The sequence below is a fragment of the Salvelinus fontinalis genome, chromosome 22 (assembly GCF_029448725.1).
Source record: "Salvelinus fontinalis isolate EN_2023a chromosome 22, ASM2944872v1, whole genome shotgun sequence".
Taxonomy (NCBI): Eukaryota; Metazoa; Chordata; class Actinopteri; order Salmoniformes; family Salmonidae; genus Salvelinus; species Salvelinus fontinalis.
The window spans coordinates 32,717,066-32,737,240 of NC_074686.1; the positions used below are offsets into that span (position 1 = coordinate 32,717,066).

The following is a 20,175-nucleotide window of genomic DNA, read 5'->3' on the forward strand; positions in this document are numbered from 1 at the left end:
TGTTGCACAGCCTCCATGCCAAGCCCCTCTAGGTCACACACACACATATTCATTCCATTCACACATTATGTACAAGAGGATTTTTTTTTTTCTTTTTCAGAAAAGCGTGAAGGATATGTATTATTTTGGCATGCACTCAGCCAGCCAGACACACACACACACACACACACACACACACACACACACACACACACACACACACACACACACACACACACACACACACACACACACACACACACACACACACACACACACACACACACACACACACACACACACACACACACACACACACACACACACACACCACACACACACACACAAGCCAAAAACATAAACACTTTCGCTCCCATAAAAACATGAACACATATAATCATACCTATCCATACACTGAGCAGTGGTGACTTTTTGACTTTGAGCCAAGCGCTGCTCTCATCTCACTGTTTATGTATGTCTCCACTAGCTGGGCAGTCAGAGAACAAGTGACACAGTGAGGTAGAGTCAGGACTCAGCTTACAGGTTCCCAGTTCCAGTTCTATGTTCCAGGTTCCATGCCCAGGGCCCTGGGTGACACTGCAGTGAGGCTGCATCACAAGATTCCAGGTTCTAGGTTCCAGGTTCTAGGTTCCAGCTTCCATTCTGGGGCCCTGGCTCAGCCTGCCTGGGACAGGTGGGGAAGGGAGTGTTTGGGAAGGGAGGGGTGGGGACTGTTGGCTGGCTGCACAGGGTTTTCTGCTCCAGCAATAAAAATGCTAATCAGGTCCGATTCCCCTGGTGACATGCTCTATGTAAAACAGGTTATAGTTCCCAGCTCCACATGTGTACTCTCAATTTACCAGTTGTCCTTTCTTTATTCTCATCTCTTGATGTGGTCTTCATTAAGATGCGATCGACTGGATGTTTGTACACCCCTCCCTCTCGCTCTCTCTCTCTCTCTCTCTTTCTCTCTTTCTCTCTGTCTATCTCAGGCTAATGACAGCGGCTGGGCTGAGCTGGGCGCCCGCACGCGCGCGCGCGTGTGTGTGTGTGTGTGTGTGTGTGTGTGTGTGTGTGTGTGTGTGTGTGTGTGTGTGTGTGTGTGTGTGTGTGTGTGTGTGTGTGTGTGTGTGTGTGTGTGTGTGTGTGTGTGTGTGTGTGTGTGTGTGTGTGTGTGTGTGTGTGTGTGTGTGTGTGTGTGTGTGTGTGTGTGTGTGTGTGTGTGTGTGTGTGCGTGTGTGTCATCCAGCTACACTCTAGCTTTCACACTGATATAATGGGGAGTCTTTTTGGTCTGATAAGAGGAGTTGTGTGGTTGGTAATTAAAGGTCAGAGGAGCCAGAAGATGAAAGAATCGTCCCGTAGAAGTGGGCGATAGTCAACAGCGTCTCTCAACAACCTTTTTGTGCCTTGTTCGTTATCTTAATATCTCAGTATTAACAGCAATCATTTAAATATTAAACACCAAGGTTTTTGTTTAATGTTAGACTCAACCTTTCTTCCACAACCCCCTTTTATTTTCCCAGGACAAAACAGAACTGAATGGGGAAAATGGAAAACAAACATTAATCTGCATAATGTCGCCTTTGTCCCCATTTCAGCCTCTTTAACTTTCACATTTAATTAGTTTCAGGCCCTGGCGGGGTGAGATACAGGGGGTTTGGGAGAACCCCCCCAGGGGCTGGTGGGAGTCCATTCCCCAGAGACCTGTTATGACAAATAAGATGAATGTCACCCCAGTCTCCAGACTGCCCCAGATTAGACTGATAGGTGATTTTCTCAAGAGAAGGCCCATATATGAAACGCTACGCATATGTCTGTGGTGGGCGTCTGGGATGGGGCGGACAAAGAGTCATATGGACATGAGAGTAATAGGACACACACACACACACACACACACACACACACACACACACACACACACACACACACACACACACACACACACACACACACACACACACACACACACACACACACACACACACACACACACAAACCCCCAAACCCCCCCTCATGTGGTCCTAATGACCACTCATGCATGGGGGGCAGGGGTGAGGGGTCAGAGAGGGGCCCCAGCAGGGGGTACCCCCATCTTCAGGGGCGCTGAAGCGATGGATGAGATGGGGAACCTGGCAGTCAGATACTCCTGACAGACAGGACACATGTGTTGTGTAGGATGAAACCCATATGATCAGCTAAGAATAAATAGTCTAGACTGCTTGATATGCAATACATGTTACCCTTAGGTTAATACGCCTGCACCCCATTATCATAAACAGATAGAATTTTAAATAGTTTGTTTACTTAACACATATATGACTCTAAATTCAATGCCACCCAGAGTCACTAGATACCTGTCTGGAAATGCCAGAAAAGTCAAGCGTATGAACGTTTGTCAGCACCGGTAAAGCAGTGTGTATTTTCTGCCGGTGAAATTTTCCGATGCCACTCTGAGGTAAATGAATGTCTCCTCTATTCTGCTGCCTGCTCACTGCAGCAGCTCTCTGGCACACTTAGACATCCAATAGTCTGAAAGCAATTTACTTCAACACTTCAGTGAACCCCCAGACAGGCTGATGCATGGCCACTATATCCCTAAAGTCTTATAGAATCACAAATCAAGGCAACAGGGATAGAGCAGCAACAGTGTAAAACAGAAAGAAGAAAAAAATAACAGAAAATATCTCTTGGAAGATAGTAGTTTTGTCCCACAAAAATAATTGCCTAAAACTTTTACAAAAGATTCAGTGTGGACTCAACAAACGCTCATTATAATTGTGTTTGTGTGTATTCGGATGCAATGTAATATTTTTTGCCCTTGCGTCATCATCCAATTTCTTACAGCTATTAAATGAGGGATTCTAATGAGGATTCTCGTTCATTTGAAATAGTTCTGCTAACTTGTTAGTTATGCCTGTTTATCTGAGGTCACTGAAGACGCTGCTCTATCCATTTTACAGAAGGCATGTAACGCATGATGGCAGATCTTTACATCCAACATTACATCACAAACCATAAACCATAAACCATCCTAGCTCCAATCCAGAAGTCATTTGGAATTTTTGGATGTCTGGCACTAACTTATTCTCAGTTACATATTTATGAAATCTATATGTTTTAGGGGGCATCAGAGGACCAATTCCACCTCTCTAGATATACAGTATAATATCTGCATGGGTGTGAGAGAAGGTAAGTCACTTTACCCAAAGAAAAGGATTCAGCAAAATTTCAATACAGCTCTACTTCAAGGTGGGAGACAATACTGCGGCCTCTAATATTTCATGATCCCCCCCGATCCCTTTACTGGCTTATAGCGCTGACAAAGCCTCTAAGTCTGCATTACTGGCCCATACAATACTATAGTCTGACCATGGAAGGGACATTTTCTGATGAGATTTTAAGGCTGGAATGTCTGTTTTAAATCTTCTTGAGGTGACACTAGCATCTATAGGCATTAATAATATAGTGGGAGGCTGTAGTGATGACTCAATGCTTTGGTAGAGGAGGTAGCTGTCCTTATTTTACAGATAAATATATACCAAATGGCACCCTATTCCCTATATATAGTGCACTACTTTTGACCAGGCCTCTGGCCTAAAGTAGTCCACTATAGAGACAATAGGGTGCCATTTGGGATGAATCCATAGATTACGTTTTAGTTCCAAAGTGTGGTTATTGGTCTATAGTACAGTTATCATGTCCTCCATACTAAAGCTAGTTGCATTTCCCTATAACCTTAAATGGACCGTGTCTTTTATACCCAGTACTCTACCCCAAAACAATGTTTTGTTTGCTTAGTGAAGCCGCATTTATGCATTTTATGCATTTCATAAATAATTAGGGTACCACCATACATCATGAACCGACGGTATCAATATACATATGTTAATTAACCCATGGTCCCGTCAGCTGAGCCCATCGTTAATGTGTCACACACACACACACACACACACACACACACACACACACAAACACACATCTCTCATTAAACAGCCGTGGGCCTCGCCCACCGGACACCAACCCCTCCATCAAGGTGCTCCCTCTGCCCTGGACCTTGCCTGCATCCAGCTGCCATGCCTCGGTAGTGGCAGGCAGACGGGTAGGCAGACGGGCTCTGCAGCTGCCTTCTCTCTCAGGATCAGGACCACACCAGCCATGTCCAGGTGGAGACCAAGCCAAGGGAGGGGAGGAGGAGCTGGGGTGGAGAGGGGGTCGGTGGAAGGAGGAGGTGGGGTGGGTAGACCAGATGATGATAAGTACAAGAGGGAGTCCGAGGGTCAAGCTTGGGGTAGACAGGTAATGGATGAAAGGGGGTAAATTACATCATGTTATTGTAATGTTATTGTAATATTGTTGTAATGCTATTGTAATGCTATTGTAATGTTATTGTAATGTTATTGTAATGTTGTTGTAATGTTGTTATAATGTTGTTATAAAGATGTTGTTGTAATGCTATTGTAATGATGTTGTAATGTTATTGTAATGTTATTGTAATGTTGTAGTAATGTTATTGTAATGTTGTTATAATGTTGTTATAAAGATGTTGTTGTAATGTTGTTGTAATGTTATTGTAATGTTGTTGTAATGTTATTGTAATGTTGTTGTAATGCTATTATAATGTTGTTATAATGTTGTTATAAAGATGTTGTTGTAATGTTGTTGTAATGTTATTGTAATGTTGTTGTAATGTTATTGTAATGTTGTTGTAATGCTATTATAATGTTGTTATAATGTTGTTATAAAGATGTTGTTGTAATGTTGTTGTAATGTTATTGTAATGTTGTTGTAATGTTATTGTAATGTTGTTGTAATGCTATTATAATGTTGTTATAATGTTGTTATAAAGATGTTGTTGTAATGCTATTGTAATGATGTTGTAATGTTATTGTAATGTTATTGTAATGTTGTTGTAATGTTGTTGTAATGTTATTGTAATGCTATTGTAATGATGTTGTAATGTTGTTGTAATGTTATTGTAATGTTGTTGTAATGCTATTATAATGTTATTGTCGTAGAAGATGTGTTCAATTAACACCACATGCGTTGTGTGTTTTCTCTCTCGTTAGGCTGGACAATTAAGGGTTAGCTATTCGGAGAGGAAGTTGTGTGAAATCCGAAGGACTGGATTTATAGCAGATAATTGGGCTTAGAGAGCTCCTCTCACCCACTTATAAAAAAGGGAAAACAAATCCTCTTAACTTTGTAATGAAGAACTGACGTGGAAGATGAAGCATTTTCAGAGCTGTGTTGTTTACACAGTATAAACATGATGGAAATGACCACAGTAAGACTAAAGGAAATAAACAGGATATGGGTGGTTGGGTCTACATAGTGAGGTTGTTTTGTTAATCAGTCCCAGCCATGGTCATCTCTTCCCAAAGTCTATTGTTTTCAGCTGGATCCAGTAACATTGTCTGGTTCACAAATGGCACCTTGTGCCCTTTATAGTGCACTACATTTAACCAAGGTCCATAGGAATCTGGTCGAAAATAGTGCACTATTTAGGGAGTAGGGTGACATTTGGTACTAACATATTGTCAATTTGTTAACATTTTTCTAACATTTTTCATTGAATTTCTAATAATTATAGAAACAAAATGATTGACAAACTCATTGCTGTGGAGAAATTTCCTTTCTCCACCAAGTGTATTGGTGTTCTGATTAACACCAACTAGTGTTCTGCTTTGCACTGTGCACATAGACATGTCTGCCTGCAGATACTTTGCACATCTGCTGCTGATCAAGTTCTGGATTTTTAATTAGGTTTATTTTGGCATCTACTACAGGGATCTACCATACCGCTGGAGAGAATGCAGGTGCCTTGCCTATCTATCTAATGTATCTATATTTTCACTAACACATCATGCCACAAACCACTTGACCTTCTCTTTGTCCTCTGTAAAATGGTCCAGGAGACGTTCTGTTTACATTTGCCGAATGACAAAACGAGTTAATTTGAATATCTATTGTTTAAAACTCACACGAGAGAATTAAATGTCAATGAGTTCTTTTGATTTGGGTTTTGGGTGTTGCGGAACCATCCCCAGACTAGTATTATGCAAATTAGAGGCGCGCGAGCTTCTATATTTGTCATGCCTTTTTTAAGCTGAACTCAGCAGTTCCCGGGAATTTTCTGTGCGCTAGGTGAGGCGCAAGCAGAATGGACTGTTTTCTCTTGTCTTTTTTCTTCCCTTCCATAAACAAGTCAGGTCACCCCTTCCCGGTTATCCTCAGGCATGGTATTGTGGAGTTTGTTATTAACTGCAAAGATGCAAGGTGATTTTATGCCCTGTTTCCGCAGTGTTGTGGATAGAGCTTGGTTGTTTTAGTCCCCTATATTCGGTGTGTTAGATAGGGGTCAGGGGTGAGTCTACAGAGGTTACGAACTGCTATAATCAGCATGAAAAGCATAGGCTATATCCCCGATGCAAAATATTTAATACATACAATAACCTTCACACATAGGCTAAAATAGACAGATTATGGTTACGTAATTCTGATGAAGGTTAACATATATTTACAGTAGGCCTATTCCTATTTCTGTCCAACGTAAGCATAACCTACAGTGGGCCTACACAGGAAATAATAGTAGCCTAATAGGTGCGTAGCCTATGTGTATTAAAGTCGTATCAAAACTTGTAGGTTATAGCATATCCGGACTGCAGTGCACATGTGACCCATACAATGGCACGGGGCACGCGGGGGACTAGCCGGGCGCTGACACAAACACAAAGGCGTCCTGCTGCAGGAAAGAACAAAAAGAACACGATGTCAAACAACCAAGGATACTACTGCTCCTGGATCTCCGGTAATTGCGCACATATGGCCCCTGCAGGAATCATTGAGGAAAAATACCTTCTGGTACCCAGCTCCTGTGATTTGCATAAAGAGAACACCATTGGTTTATAGAGTGTGATGTAAAAAAGTGACCTGCAAGCCTCGGGCAACAGCCAGCATTTGATTTTGTGGTTAGCGTCAGCGTTGGTTTGAAAACGCTGAGTGAGCGGGGGTTTGTAAAAGTTATTACTGTGATGGAAGATGCAGTCTTTTATTTTCTAAACATGAAGCTCCTAAGCTCATCCTTACTGGCCAAATAAAAATACATTTACGTCAACTTATTGTCCCCTAAAAAAGTATCCTAAACGTGCTCATACTACTGTATCGCTAAATCAATGTGTCGGTGTAGTAAGAACATAGACCACAAATTAAATGATAGACCTACAGGACTAATAAAATAATATTATATAGCATACTATTACTATCTGTCAGTGTCGCATTTATTGTGATGATTTACTGAAAATAAATAATGGTCAACACCATAATAAAACATGATCGTTATAAACGGAAGAAAAAAAAAGAAATCGTGGACGACTCACCAAGTCCATAAATCATCCTAGTTCAACGTTGGTCCCGGGAGATATCTTTTGATGGATTAAATTAAGCACTTCCATCTCCATCTCGCACATGATCGCAGCCATATAAATCCCAACAGCTGATCAACAGACTTCAGAAAGCCCAAGACCTTCAACAGAGTTCAGCACGGAGAGAGAGCGAAAGGGGGAAAAGCCGGAGCTAGCTGACAGGCAGCGTTTTCATCTGAGTGACTTTTCTGACATTCTTTATACAATGAGTGGTAAATATTTACGTGGGAACTGTCAAATACTCCATTAATAAATGGACGCTCTGTGAAGTTTAAAACGAGCCAAATCCTGGGAGCAGTTACCAGCCTCTTTTCTAGGGTCGATCTGTGAGGAGACTGAGTACAGCTGCACGAGGAAGAGAGAGAGAGAGAGAGCGAGGAGAGGAGCGAAGGAACGGATCTCTCACTGTCTCGCAGCGGGGGTGCTGTCCAGTGCTGAAGCCTGCCTGCCTATACATGCACGCAGCACTGAAAGGGAGCTATCCAGTGCTGAAGTTGCATTTCTTACCAGCGGAACACGGCGCTGTCGCACGTAAACCAGCAGCTCAACAAGGACTAGCAGCGTGAGGATTCGGAAGGGATCTCAGGCTTTCCTCCCTGTGCTGGCATCTGATCACACACAAATCGGCGTGCTGAAGAGCGATTCCGCCTGTCTATACAGCTAGCCCCTTTTCAGCCCGCCTTGCATGAGGAGTGACCCATTGAACCACCGGACAAGTGTTGTTTTGTGCAGTGTAGAACCATGCCAAGATCTTTTCTGGTCAAGAAGGTTAAGCTCGATGATTTCTCATCTGCTGATCTGGAGAGACATTATGGCAGGTCGAGGACCGACCTCAGCCTCCGCTTTCATGAAAAAGGTAAAGCTGTTAGAATCTGTGACTTTAACGTTAATATACCCACACCATCTTTTATCGGCAATGTTTATCTTATATTGCTTGGTCTTCTATGTGTAGGCTATACTAAGTGCTTATTGTAGTCTATTTGCGCGTGGATAAGCATGTTGCACATCGAGCTTTGCTGACCCGCGGTCACATTCTATTCAATACAGTCACATTTTGTATTTTTGTCGACTCTGCACATTTTCCGAGGCAGGGATATTTCAAGTGCTCTACAGCGGAGCACACACGGTTAAAACCATGTTGAGCTACATCTACCCACAAGTGTGCAACAGTCGAGTGTGCAAGATACTGTAGATTAGAATACGGCGTTATAGTGTATCCCTTTGGATCATTAGTCCAATCCCACTACCATAGCCACACACAGAGACAGAAAGGATAGATAGAGAGAGAGAGAGTCTGTTTGTCTCTAAAACGAAGGCTTGATCATGTTTCAAGACATTATTTACGCTCTATAAAATACAGTGCGTGCACTTGCATTTGCATAACCAGACTGTATTTTTTTCCTGAAGTACATTTATAGAATACTCATCCACATTCCTATCTCTTGGTCATGGAGTACCCTGGATGTAAGTGAGACTATGTGTACGTTGAGTGGTGCACATCGACCTATATTCTGAGAAAGGCAAATGCAATTATAACTGGAGTGATATTATTCCCCTTACGCCTTTGTCCTTAAATGGGATAGCTCACTAATTGAAACTGAGAGATATTGATTTTTTTGGGGTGAAGTGATGTAGAAAAAAAATACCTTCTTCAAGAAGTCAATGTCTTTCAACCCACCTCTGCTGTAACTGTAAATGACTGACATAATAGGCTGCAGAGCTCACGCACTGTGAGTCACAAATGAAGCCTTGCAACTAGGGAGAATTACACTGTTGCATCAGTTAACATCAGTAGGCCAAATCACATAACTAATTTCACCCGTCTGTTGTTCTTTTCAACGCTACAGGGTACATCAGTGACTACATGACCCCGTCTGTCTACGACGGCGAAAGTGACAATGGCATCCACAGCGAAAAAGGCCCCTCTCCCAGCCCCATCTACGATGGCATCCACAGCGACTACGGAGCACCGGACTCAGACCAGCCCGACAGCCCCCATTCCGAGATCTCCTCCGGCTACATCAACGGAGACACCGCGGTGAGCGAGGGCTACACGGTAGATGCCTTCTTCATCACGGACGGAAGGTCGAGGAGAAAAGTCATCAGCAGCCCCAGGACCATACAGCGTCACACGTGCAACGAGTGTGGAAAGACGTACGCCACGTCCTCCAACCTGAGCCGGCACAAGCAGACCCACCGTAGCCTAGAGAGCAAGATGGCCAAGAAGTGCCCAACCTGTGGGAAGGTGTACGTGTCCATGCCCGCCATGGCCATGCATCTGCTCACCCACGACCTCAAGCACAAGTGTGACATATGTAGCAAGGCCTTCAGTAGACCTTGGCTGCTGCAGGGACACATGCGGTCTCACACCGGCGAGAAGCCCTTTGGATGCGCACACTGCGGAAAGGCGTTCGCCGACCGCTCCAACCTCCGCGCTCACATGCAGACGCACTCCGCCTTCAAGCACTACAAGTGCAAGAGATGCAACAAGACCTTTGCTCTAAAGTCCTACCTGAACAAGCACTACGAGTCCGCCTGCTTTAAGGGAGAGTTCTCACCTATGAGCTCCATTGACGATTGACTTCTATAGTACCCATGAACATGTAATGAAACTTCTTCCAATGGTATCCCTATATTATTCCCTAGACAACCTGTTCCATGGTGACAGCACAGGTCTTATACTCTCCTGCAGCAAACAGCATCACCACGGACATCTTGGATTACTCATGTAGCCTATACCCAAACTTTTATTTACATTGGCTATCCTCCCTTGATTGTTATAACAACAACAATTTGTTCAAGTATTATGAGCTGAAATATCATATGTTTGCCAAACTCACAGGACATTGAAAATGTCTTAATTTCTCTCAAAGGTCAAACCTTTTAAAGTATTGGATAATATTGTACTGGTGTTAATGGACACAAAAGTGTTCAACGTTGAGGTAAACCTATTTATTTATTCACTTATTTATGTAGGCCTATCTATTTATTAATGAATTTATTTATTTTTACTTCAAGTTTGTTTAGAATCTTCATTTGTACTTTAATTTACTTTTTGTTTTGCAAGCCTTCGTCGTGAATATGCCAAAGCATTTGACACTTTCTAAATATCCTCTTATTTTATTTGCCACTTTATAAACCTATTGCATGCAACATAAAAAAAAACGATAATAATGAAATCTATGCCAATTTAATGAAGCTTTGGATTTTTGCCAAAATCTAGATAGCATCCGGCGGCAATATTTCTTGGGAGTCTTATCATAAACAACTATAGAGCAATAATGCATGGTATTAGTAACGCGTAATAATAATGACATCTTTCTATCCAGTACTCTTAGTAGTCATACACATTGAATATCAGGGAAAAGCCAGTGAGTGTGGTATTTAATGGATAAACTCATGGGGTGGGATAGGGAGCGGGTCCTTTTGTAAATGGTTACGCAACTGCCTGCCACGTATTTGTCCTAGTCTTAGAACGTAGGCTTCTGGTGCTAATGGAATAGTTCCAGAACAATCCAGAACATCTCACCACCAAGTCTGTGGAATGAACGCCCGAGGCCCAAACGTCGGCGGAGCTTCCCCGTATCACATCTCTCACAGGTGGGCAAGTTTAGGGGTCACTTCTGAGATCCCTTGCACTGCACCAGGGCTCAAAATGATCAACACAATAAGATGACCGTACTCTAGCCATGATAAAGTCCATTCATCGTATTAAAGCACTTCCTTATACTACGAACGTTTCAACTTTTTAAAGATAGTAGCACAAGTATAGATTCAGGTAGAAAGGCCTTGTATTAGCTATAGGCTAACCGCTGTTTTTGTACTATGCTGATTAAAGGAAAATAACTGTTTATTACAAGATGCCTTGTACATAACCCTTTGATGAATCTAATATTTCTACAAACTGTAAAGAATCAAATTAATCTTATTTCTGGAGTTATTTTCCCTGGGATTTTTATGCCTAGTATTTGAACTATTTAAAAGCACAATGGCAGCGGACATTTTGTCTCACTTCATAATAAAGAATGAATAAAGACCTAACACAATACGGTCCATGTTTGTCTAAACCTTTTAGAGAAATCAGATAAGTAGACGTATATCTCATGTTTACATGATGAATTCCTGAAGTGTTTGTCTGTGATGATATATTGTGGTCTAATTTGGCGTTGGACTGGGTGTAAGGTTTCAGACAGTGGGTCACGTCAGGAGCACGCGCCGTAAAGCAACAGCATGCTTCTGCAATAACAAGCACTGTTGAATGCTCTTGTTGACACGGCGAGGCAGACTTCAGTGACACGAAACGATCATCTGTTGATCAAAAAGGCTGCGTTTTATACTGCACTGCACACCATGTGCTTTAGGGGGAATAGTTCGAGGTCATCACATATTCTGTTTTTTAATCCAAAACATATATTTATTGAATTATTATTTATCTGATTTCTCTTTTCACAAATGTTGTGTTTTGCAAAGGGGGCCACGGCGACTTCAAAAGAAATATCTGCATGGACGAAAGCTCTGGCCAAATCAAGATGGTTATCTCATTCAAAAAATATATAAAGTAACTGAAACTGAAAATAGTCCTAATCGAACAAATTCTGCAGTTTCCTTTTTATACTGAGCAACATTTGAGCACTTTCGCTGGAGGTGTCATGCATGTGGAGGTCAAGAGCGCTTTATGTACTAATAGAATAGCCCTCTAAGTTTAATTGATTACCATCGAAGCCTGCAGCAGGTTTGTTTTGGTGATGTCAGGAGTACAACTTTAACCTTGAGCAGACACGCCGCTCTGTGACTGGGGCAGAATACGCCTGCAGGCTTCCTCTCCAAGGTCCCCGGTGAAACCGTTATCTATCCGCGGCTCTAAGTCGCTTGCTTCAAAGTGACTCCTACAGATTGACTGCAAACAACAGGTTCATTACTGGGTAGTTCATGTGGATGTTTCACTTTTAACGAAGGAGAGAGAGAAAGGAAATATGGAAAGATAGAGAGAATGAGCGAGAGAGAGAGAGAGAGAGAGAGAGAGAGAGAGAGAGAGAGAGAGAGAGAGAGAGAGAGAGAGAGAGAGAGAGAGAGAGAGAGAGAGAGAGAGAGAGAGAGAGAGAGAGAGAGAGAGAGAGAGAGAGAGGGAGAGATGGCATGGCTTTGAATATGTGATTTACATGTTTTTGAATGGTGTGGTGATGAGGAAATGTAAGGTTGGTGGTTGGTATGGTGATGAGCAATTTGAGGAAATGATGAGCAATGCAATGCAGACACTGGAGTTTGAGCACCAAGCCCTGAGCAGAGCACGACTCTTCCCTAGCTGGAGAATGAGCACCAAGCCCTGAGCAGAGCCCTGCTCCTCCCTAGCTGGAGAATGAGCACCAAGCCCTGAGCAGAGCACGACTCCTCCCTAGCTGGAGAATGAGCACCAAGCCCTGAGCAGAGCCCTGCTCCTCCCTAGCTGGAGAATGAGCACCAAGCCCTGAGCAGAGCACGACTCCTCCCTAGCTGGAGAATGAGCACCAAGCCCTGAGCAGAGCCCTGCTCCTCCCTAGCTGGAGAATGAGCACCAAGCCCTGAGCAGAGCACGACTCCTCCCTAGCTGGAGAATGAGCACCAAGCCCTGAGCAGAGCACGACTCTTCCCTAGCTGGAGAATGAGCACCAAGCCCTGAGCAGAGCCCTGCTCCTCCCTAGCTGGAGAATGAGCACCAAGCCCTGAGCAGAGCACGACTCCTCCCTAGCTGTGTTGCAACATCATGAGTCACAACCTTTATTATGCTGGAAGACCAAAAGTGCAGTCTCCCCACCACTCCCTGAGGCTATGTGCCAGTTTCAAAATGTCTAATGATGATGCCACACGATGATGTCACTAGCTACTTAGATTCCACATCATACACACTCATGCATTGACTCATTAAAGTCACAACTTTGACAGTGTGTACGTGTGTTGTGTGTGTGTTTGTGTGCGTGTGCATGCGTGTGGATGCAAGTGTGTGTGTATTACATCACCGTCCCTCAGACCACAAACCTGAAAGATTCAGATTCTAATCATTGAGATCTCTTCTCCTTATTGGCCAAGGTAAAGGGCAGTGTACCCAGTGCAATAAGCCACATATCCACCAGCTCTATCTCTCTCACCACCACCACTTCCTCTCTCTCCCTCTCTCTGTGTCTCTCTGTGTGTCTCTCTCTCTCCCTCTCTATGTGTCTCTCTCTCTCCCTCTCTCTGTGTCTCTCTGTGTCTCTCTCTCTCTCCCTCTCTCTGTGTCTCTCTCTCTCTCCCTCTCTCTGTGTCTCTGTCTCTCTCTCTCTCACTCTCTGTGTCTCTCTCTCCCTCTCTCTGTGTCTCTCTGTGTGTCTCTCTCTCTCCCTCTCTCTGTGTCTCTCTCTCTCTCTCTCTCTCTGTGTCTCTCTCTCTCTCCCTCTCTCTGTGTGTCTCTCTCACTCCCTCTCTCTGTGTCACTGTGTCTCTCTCTCTCCCTCTCTCTGTGTCTCTCTGTCTCTCTCTCTCTCTCCCTCTCTCTGTGTCTCTCTCTCTCCCTCTCTTTGTGTCTTTCTCTCAATTCAATTCAAAGGGCATTCTTGGCATGGGAAACAGATGTTTACAAATCTGCCAAATCAAGTGAAATAGATAATAAACAAAAGTGAAATAAACAATAAAAATGAACAGTAAACATTACACTCACAAAATTTCCAAATGAATAGAGACATTTCAGATGTCATATTATGGCTATAGGAGATGTGAAAAGTACAAAGTAAAGTAAAGTAAAGTACAAAATGATCTCTCTCTCTCCCTCTCTCTGTGTCTTTCTCTGTCTCTGTATATATCTCTCTCCCTCCCTCTCTCTCTCTATGTCTCTATGTGTCTCTCTCTCTCTCCCTATATCTGTGTCTCTATCTGTCTCTCTCTGTGTCTCTCTCAATCCCTCTCTCTGTGTCTCTTCTCACTGTGTCTCTGTGTATCTCTCTGTGTATCTCTCTGTCTCTCCCTCTCTCTCTCTCTCTCTCTCTCTGTGTCTCTCGCTTCCTCTCTCTATGTCTCTCTCTGTGTCTCTCTCTGCCATCAGCCACGAGACGACAGACAGTGACACTTTGATTAAGCTAGCTGTGATGCGGATATTATGCTAGCTGGCATGGTTCCTACACCACAGAGGCCCCATGCATGCCCCGGCCCCAGCTCCATCCGGCTTCGTAAAGATATTGTTAATCATGAAACTGCTCGCGTTATGTCACATACCATTTCCCCCCCGAAAAGGGCATGATTAATGAAATGATTCATCACGCTCGCAATATTATCTAAATGAATCCATTCATTCTTGTAAATCAGTTGTTCGCTCGCACTGGACGACTGAGTACATCACTGGGAGGGAATATCAATTTCACTGTCGCATGCAAGTGTCGCCACAGCTTGCTGGCTCCCACTGGGAATTTATGCAGTGACCATCAACGTTTCTGAGATGTTTTATCTTCATCATTATTATTGTGGTGGCAGCCTCTGTCTTTACTTCACCTTAGATGAACCTCAGGTTGGTGACCTTTGACCGGGTACAGCTTGAGGTAATGTGTACCTCGGCATTAAACCTGAGGGTCATTATGCTGGGAAAAGAGAGAGAGCGAGAAAGAGAGAGAGAGAGAGAGAGAGAGAAAGAGAGGGAGAGAGAGAGAGCGAGAAAGAGAGAGAGAGAAAGCGAGAGAGAGAGAGAAAGAGAGAAAAAGCGAGAGAGAAAGCGAGAGAGAGAAAGCGAGAGATAGAAAGAGAGAGAGAGAGAAAGCGAGAGATAGAAAGAGAGAGAGAGAGAAAGCGAGAGAGAAAGCAAGAGAGAGAAAGCGAGAGATAGAAAGAGAGAGAGAGAAAGCGAGAGAGAGAGAAAGCGAGAGAGAGAAAGCGAGAGATAGAAAGAGAGAGAGAGAGAAAGCGAGAGAGAGAGAAAGCGAGAGAGAGAAAGCGAGAGAGAGAAAGAGAGAGAGGGAGGATGCTTGTCTTGCTGTAGTTGTTTTCTCCTAAGGCGTAGGGTAATTGTGCTGGGAGGACTGCATCAGCACAAGCCATTACTTAAACTGCAGACAGGTGCAGGTAGGCCGATCTGTGTGTATGTTGACACACAGACACACACACAGACACACACGTTTTACAGATGTATTTTTCTATTTCTACATTTCAGTCCTATGATTCCTCCCTATTGATGTCACGTCATCAACAAGACATTTCAGTCCTATGATTCCTCCCCTATTGATGTGACGTCATCAACAAGACATTTCAGTCCTATGATTCCCCCCTATTGATGTGACGTCATCAACAAGACATTTCAGTCTTATGATTCCTCCCTATTGATGTGACGTCATCAACAAGACATTTCAGTCCTATGACTCCCCCCTATTGATGTGACGTCATCAACAAGACATTTCAGTCCTATGATTCCCCCCTATTGATGTGACGTCATCAACAAGACATTTCAGTCCTATGACTCCTCCCCTATTGATGTGACATCATCAACAAGACATTTCAGTCCTATGATTCCCCCCTATTGATGTGACGTCATCAACAAGACATTTCAGTCCTATGATTCCTCCCTATTGATGTCACGTCATCAACAAGACATTTCAGTCCTATGATTCCTCCCCTATTGATGTGACGTCATCAACAAGACATTTCAGTCCTATGATTCCCCCCTATTGATGTGACGTCATCAACAAGACATTTCAGTCTTATGATTCCTCCCTATTGATGTGACGTCATCAACAAGACATTTCAGTCCTATGACTCCCCCCTATTGATGTGACGTTATCAACAAGACATTTCAGTCCTATGATTCCCCCCTATTGATGTGACGTCATCAACAAGACATTTCAGTCCTATGACTCCTCCCCTATTGATGTGACGTCATCAACAAGACATTTCAGTCCTATGATTCCCCCCTATTGATGTGACGTCATCAACAAGACATTTCAGTCCTATGATTCCCCCCTATTGATGTGACGTCATCAACAAGACATTTCAGTCCTATGATTCCCCCCTATTGATGTGACGTCATCAACAAGACATTTCAGTCCTATGATTCCCCCCTATTGATGTGACGTCATCAAGACATATGTCCTGTCTGGTGTTAGAACAGTGCGGCGTGTTTCCACGGTCAGGTTGGAAGAGAACATATTGTTGTGAACGTGTTGTTCGGTATGTTCCGGTGTGTAAATGGCTCGCTCACAGGACACACGCAGCATGGATGTGGGAGGTGACATCACACATTGGGCTGGCAGCTTTGAGGTGTCTGGCTTCAGGCTTCAGGCGCAGCTGGGTTCAAACCAGGATGTATATAAACCTTAGATTGCTGATGCTATTGGCCTTTGAGAGGCTTTGAAGCCACTGGTCAGTAGGAGCAGTCCTCCATAGGAATGAATGGAATCCTGCATTATTTCAATTAAATGTTTCAAGGAGAAAATTACATGTATTTAAGTATTTCTGTTGTATTAGTGGGGACAGTATCATTAGTCATCTCTATAACATTATGCTATAATTAAGCAATTTAAATACATATATATATATATATATATATATATATATATATATATATATATATATACACTAATTCAATTGTAATGTTTAAGGTGTCTGTAATATAATAAACATTTGAAAAACGAATGTAGACATTAATACATGATTATAGAACTTCCTAAATACATGGAGATGACCCCATCAGTCATCTACTGCACATAACAAACCTTATTTCCAGTGTTTTATACATATATTTCCACACTATGAGGTTGGAATAATACTGTGAAATTGTGAAAATGATGATAATGGCGTTTTAGTGTTGGAGCTGTTTGAAAAGACTGCCTGTTCTGCTGGGCTGGAGTTTTGGTCCGCCTGGCGACATCACCAGACGCTATAAGTTAACAGACCAATAACAGAGAGTTTCAAACCTAACAAAGAGTTTCATTAACAGCTCGTTTTCAGGTTACATATCCATCCAATTAGGCACCTCACTTAGACCACTCCCAGACAGTCCCTAGCTAAATTGTTGCTTGAGAAATGTATTATTTGCTAAGAAGCTATTTTTGTTTATTTTCGACCATTTTAATTAAAAACATAAAATAAGAGTAAGGTTCATAACGGTTACCCAGAAAGGATGTGATATTGATATCTGAAGAGATGCATTGGACCTTTAAATACATTGAGTGTTTGTTCTAGTCTACCTAGAGTGTCAGATGGTTGGCCAAGCTCAATCAAACACAGCTATTTTCAATGGTGTCGAATAGTATTTGAACCCTTCAGGAGTGGCCACTCCTGCTCAGTTTAGATCTGAGCTGAGAGGAGGAGATGTAAAAAGTGTCTCTGGACTACATTTACGTCATTTAGCAGACGCTCTTATCCAGAGCGACTTACAGTAGAGTGCATACATTTCATTTTTACATTTCACATACTGAGACAAGGATATCCCTACCGGCCAACCCTCCCTAACGACGCTATGCCAATTGTGCATCGCCCCACAGACCTCCCAGTTGCGGCCGGCTGCGACAGAGCCTGGGCGCGAACCCAGCCCAGCCTGGGCGTGAACCCAGAGACTCAGGTGGCGCAGCTAGCACTGCGATGCAGTGTCCTAGACCACTGCCCCACCCGGGAGGCCTAAATATCAGAGGTAGTGTAACTGGTGTGTTTCCTACTATCTGTCTCTACTGGTGTGTCCATTTCCTGTGGTACACCCTGGCTCTATGTGTGCTCGTACATCCCAGGACCGTCTTCACCTCCTCTCCTGATGTCCACTATTTCTACCACCCAGACACCTTCACCTCACTAGCTACCTATATTATTAGATTTTACTTTATTATATTAGATTTTAGTTGAGTCATATTTTTCACAGGGCAAGTGCTATAGCTAGGACTAGATTTCCAAAAGCATGAGAAATGCATCTGTCAGGGGTGTGTGAGTGTGCTCACGTTTGTGTGTGTGTGTGTGTGGTGGGGGTGGTGCTGACCCAGTTTGGATGACATGCAGCTGAAAGCAGCTTGCTAAGACTGGCAGACCAGAATGTGCATTTTTTAACAGCGGCTGAGCCATCATTCAGCCCCCGCTCCCCTTCTTTACAGCATGTTTACCATAGAATTACACTGCAGACACAATCAAGCTCCACTCCTCACTGAACCACGGAGGCTTAATTGTGAGAGATGAACTGAAAACTGCACTCAGCCGACTCCTTTTGATTGGTTATTTGCTGTGGTTAAAGAGGCTTCTGGATTAGCCCGGAGGTTGCATGCCTAATCAGTCTGAAGTGAACCAGCGGTTCCTGCTGCTTCTTGGTGACTGTCTACTCTGTCTTGCTGCGTCGCCGCGCCTGTTGCTCACACACTGTACTGTGGTATGAGACCAGGTCATTTCAAGAAAGGTTTAACACAGAGATGGCAGGGAAGACCAGAGAATGGAAGGTAGTGGAACTTGGTGAAGTACATTTAACGGAACAGGTTCAAGTCACAGATGGTGTTACAGTAGTGGGCAACATGGATGAATGGTTTATCTAACAGGCTGAATAGAAATAATAACGCAATGACAGGGTGGGTGTTTGTGTTTAAGTTCCTCTGTATTGTTAACTAATAAACAGGCAGGGAGAGAGTGAACGGCAGGCAACGCGGGCCCCGGGCCCTGCAGTGACTTCAGGTAGCGGAGGCGCCGGGCCCTGCAGTGACTTCAGGTAGCGGAGGCGCCGGGCCCTGCAGTGACTTCAGGTAGGAGGCGCCGGGCCCTGCAGTGACTTCAGGTAGGAGGCCCCGGGCCCTGCAGTGACTTCAGGTAGCGGAGGCGCCGGGCCCTGCAGTGACTTCAGGTAGGAGGCGCCGGGCCCTGCAGTGACTTCAGGTAGGAGGCCCCGGGCCCTGCAGTGACTTCAGGTAGCGGAGGCGCCGGGCCCTGCAGTGACTTCAGGTAGCGGAGGCGCCGGGCCCTGCAGTGACTTCAGGTAGGAGGCGCCGGGCCCTGCAGTGACTTCAGGTAGGAGGCCCCGGGCCCTGCAGTGACTTCAGGTAGGAGGCCCCGGGCCCTGCAGTGACTTCAGGTAGCGGAGGCGCCGGGCCCTGCAGTGACTTCAGGTAGCGGAGGCGCCGGGCCCTGCAGTGACTTCAGGTAGGAGGCGCCGGGCCCTGCAGTGACTTCAGGTAGCGGAGGCGCCGGGCCCTGCAGTGACTTCAGGTAGGAGGCGCCGGGCCCTACAGTGACTTCAGGTAGCGGAGGCGCCGGGCCCTGCAGTGACTTCAGGTAGCGGAGGCGCCGGGCCCTGCAGTGACTTCAGGTAGCGGAGGCGCCGGGCCCTGCAGTGACTTCAGGTAGGAGGCGCCGGGCCCTGCAGTGACTTCAGGTAGCAGAGGCGCCGGGCCCTGCAGTGACTTCAGGTAGCGGAGGCGCAGGGCCCTGCAGTGACTTCAGGTAGCGGAGGCGCCGGGCCCTGCAGTGACTTCAGGTAGCAGAGGCGCCGGGCCTTGCAGTGACAGGTCACACAGTGACTCATCGCCGGGCTTCTGAGCAGAGCATGGCTGCCTGGTGAATTTGTCCCCCTCCCTCCTCCTTCCCTCCTTCCGTCTGCCTCTCCTCTCCTCTCCTCTCCTCTCCTCTCCTCTCCTCTCCTCTCCTCTCCTCTCCTCTCCTCTCCTCTCCTCTCCTCTCCTCCATACCACACAGCGGTATATTGTGATGGGAAGGGAAATATCATGCATATTCAATGAGCAGAAAAGAGCAGGGACTTGCAACAACAGGCTTTGATCTAAATGAGTCTGTGAAAAAGCGGATTCCTTGGGTTAGAACCATT

General features: G+C 44.6%; 1 protein-coding gene across 1 annotated transcript; it reads left to right on the top strand.

The window, feature by feature from the left end:
- Window positions 1–7,399: 7,399 nt before the first annotated feature.
- LOC129820219 (transcriptional repressor scratch 1-like) lies at window positions 7,400–11,451 on the top strand. The gene is made up of 2 exons (XM_055877230.1): window positions 7,400–8,259; window positions 9,251–11,451. Exons 1-2 carry the CDS (start codon window positions 8,145–8,147, stop codon window positions 9,982–9,984), a joined length of 849 nt encoding a protein of 282 aa, XP_055733205.1. The 5' UTR covers window positions 7,400–8,144; the 3' UTR covers window positions 9,985–11,451.
- Window positions 11,452–20,175: the final 8,724 nt, after the last annotated feature.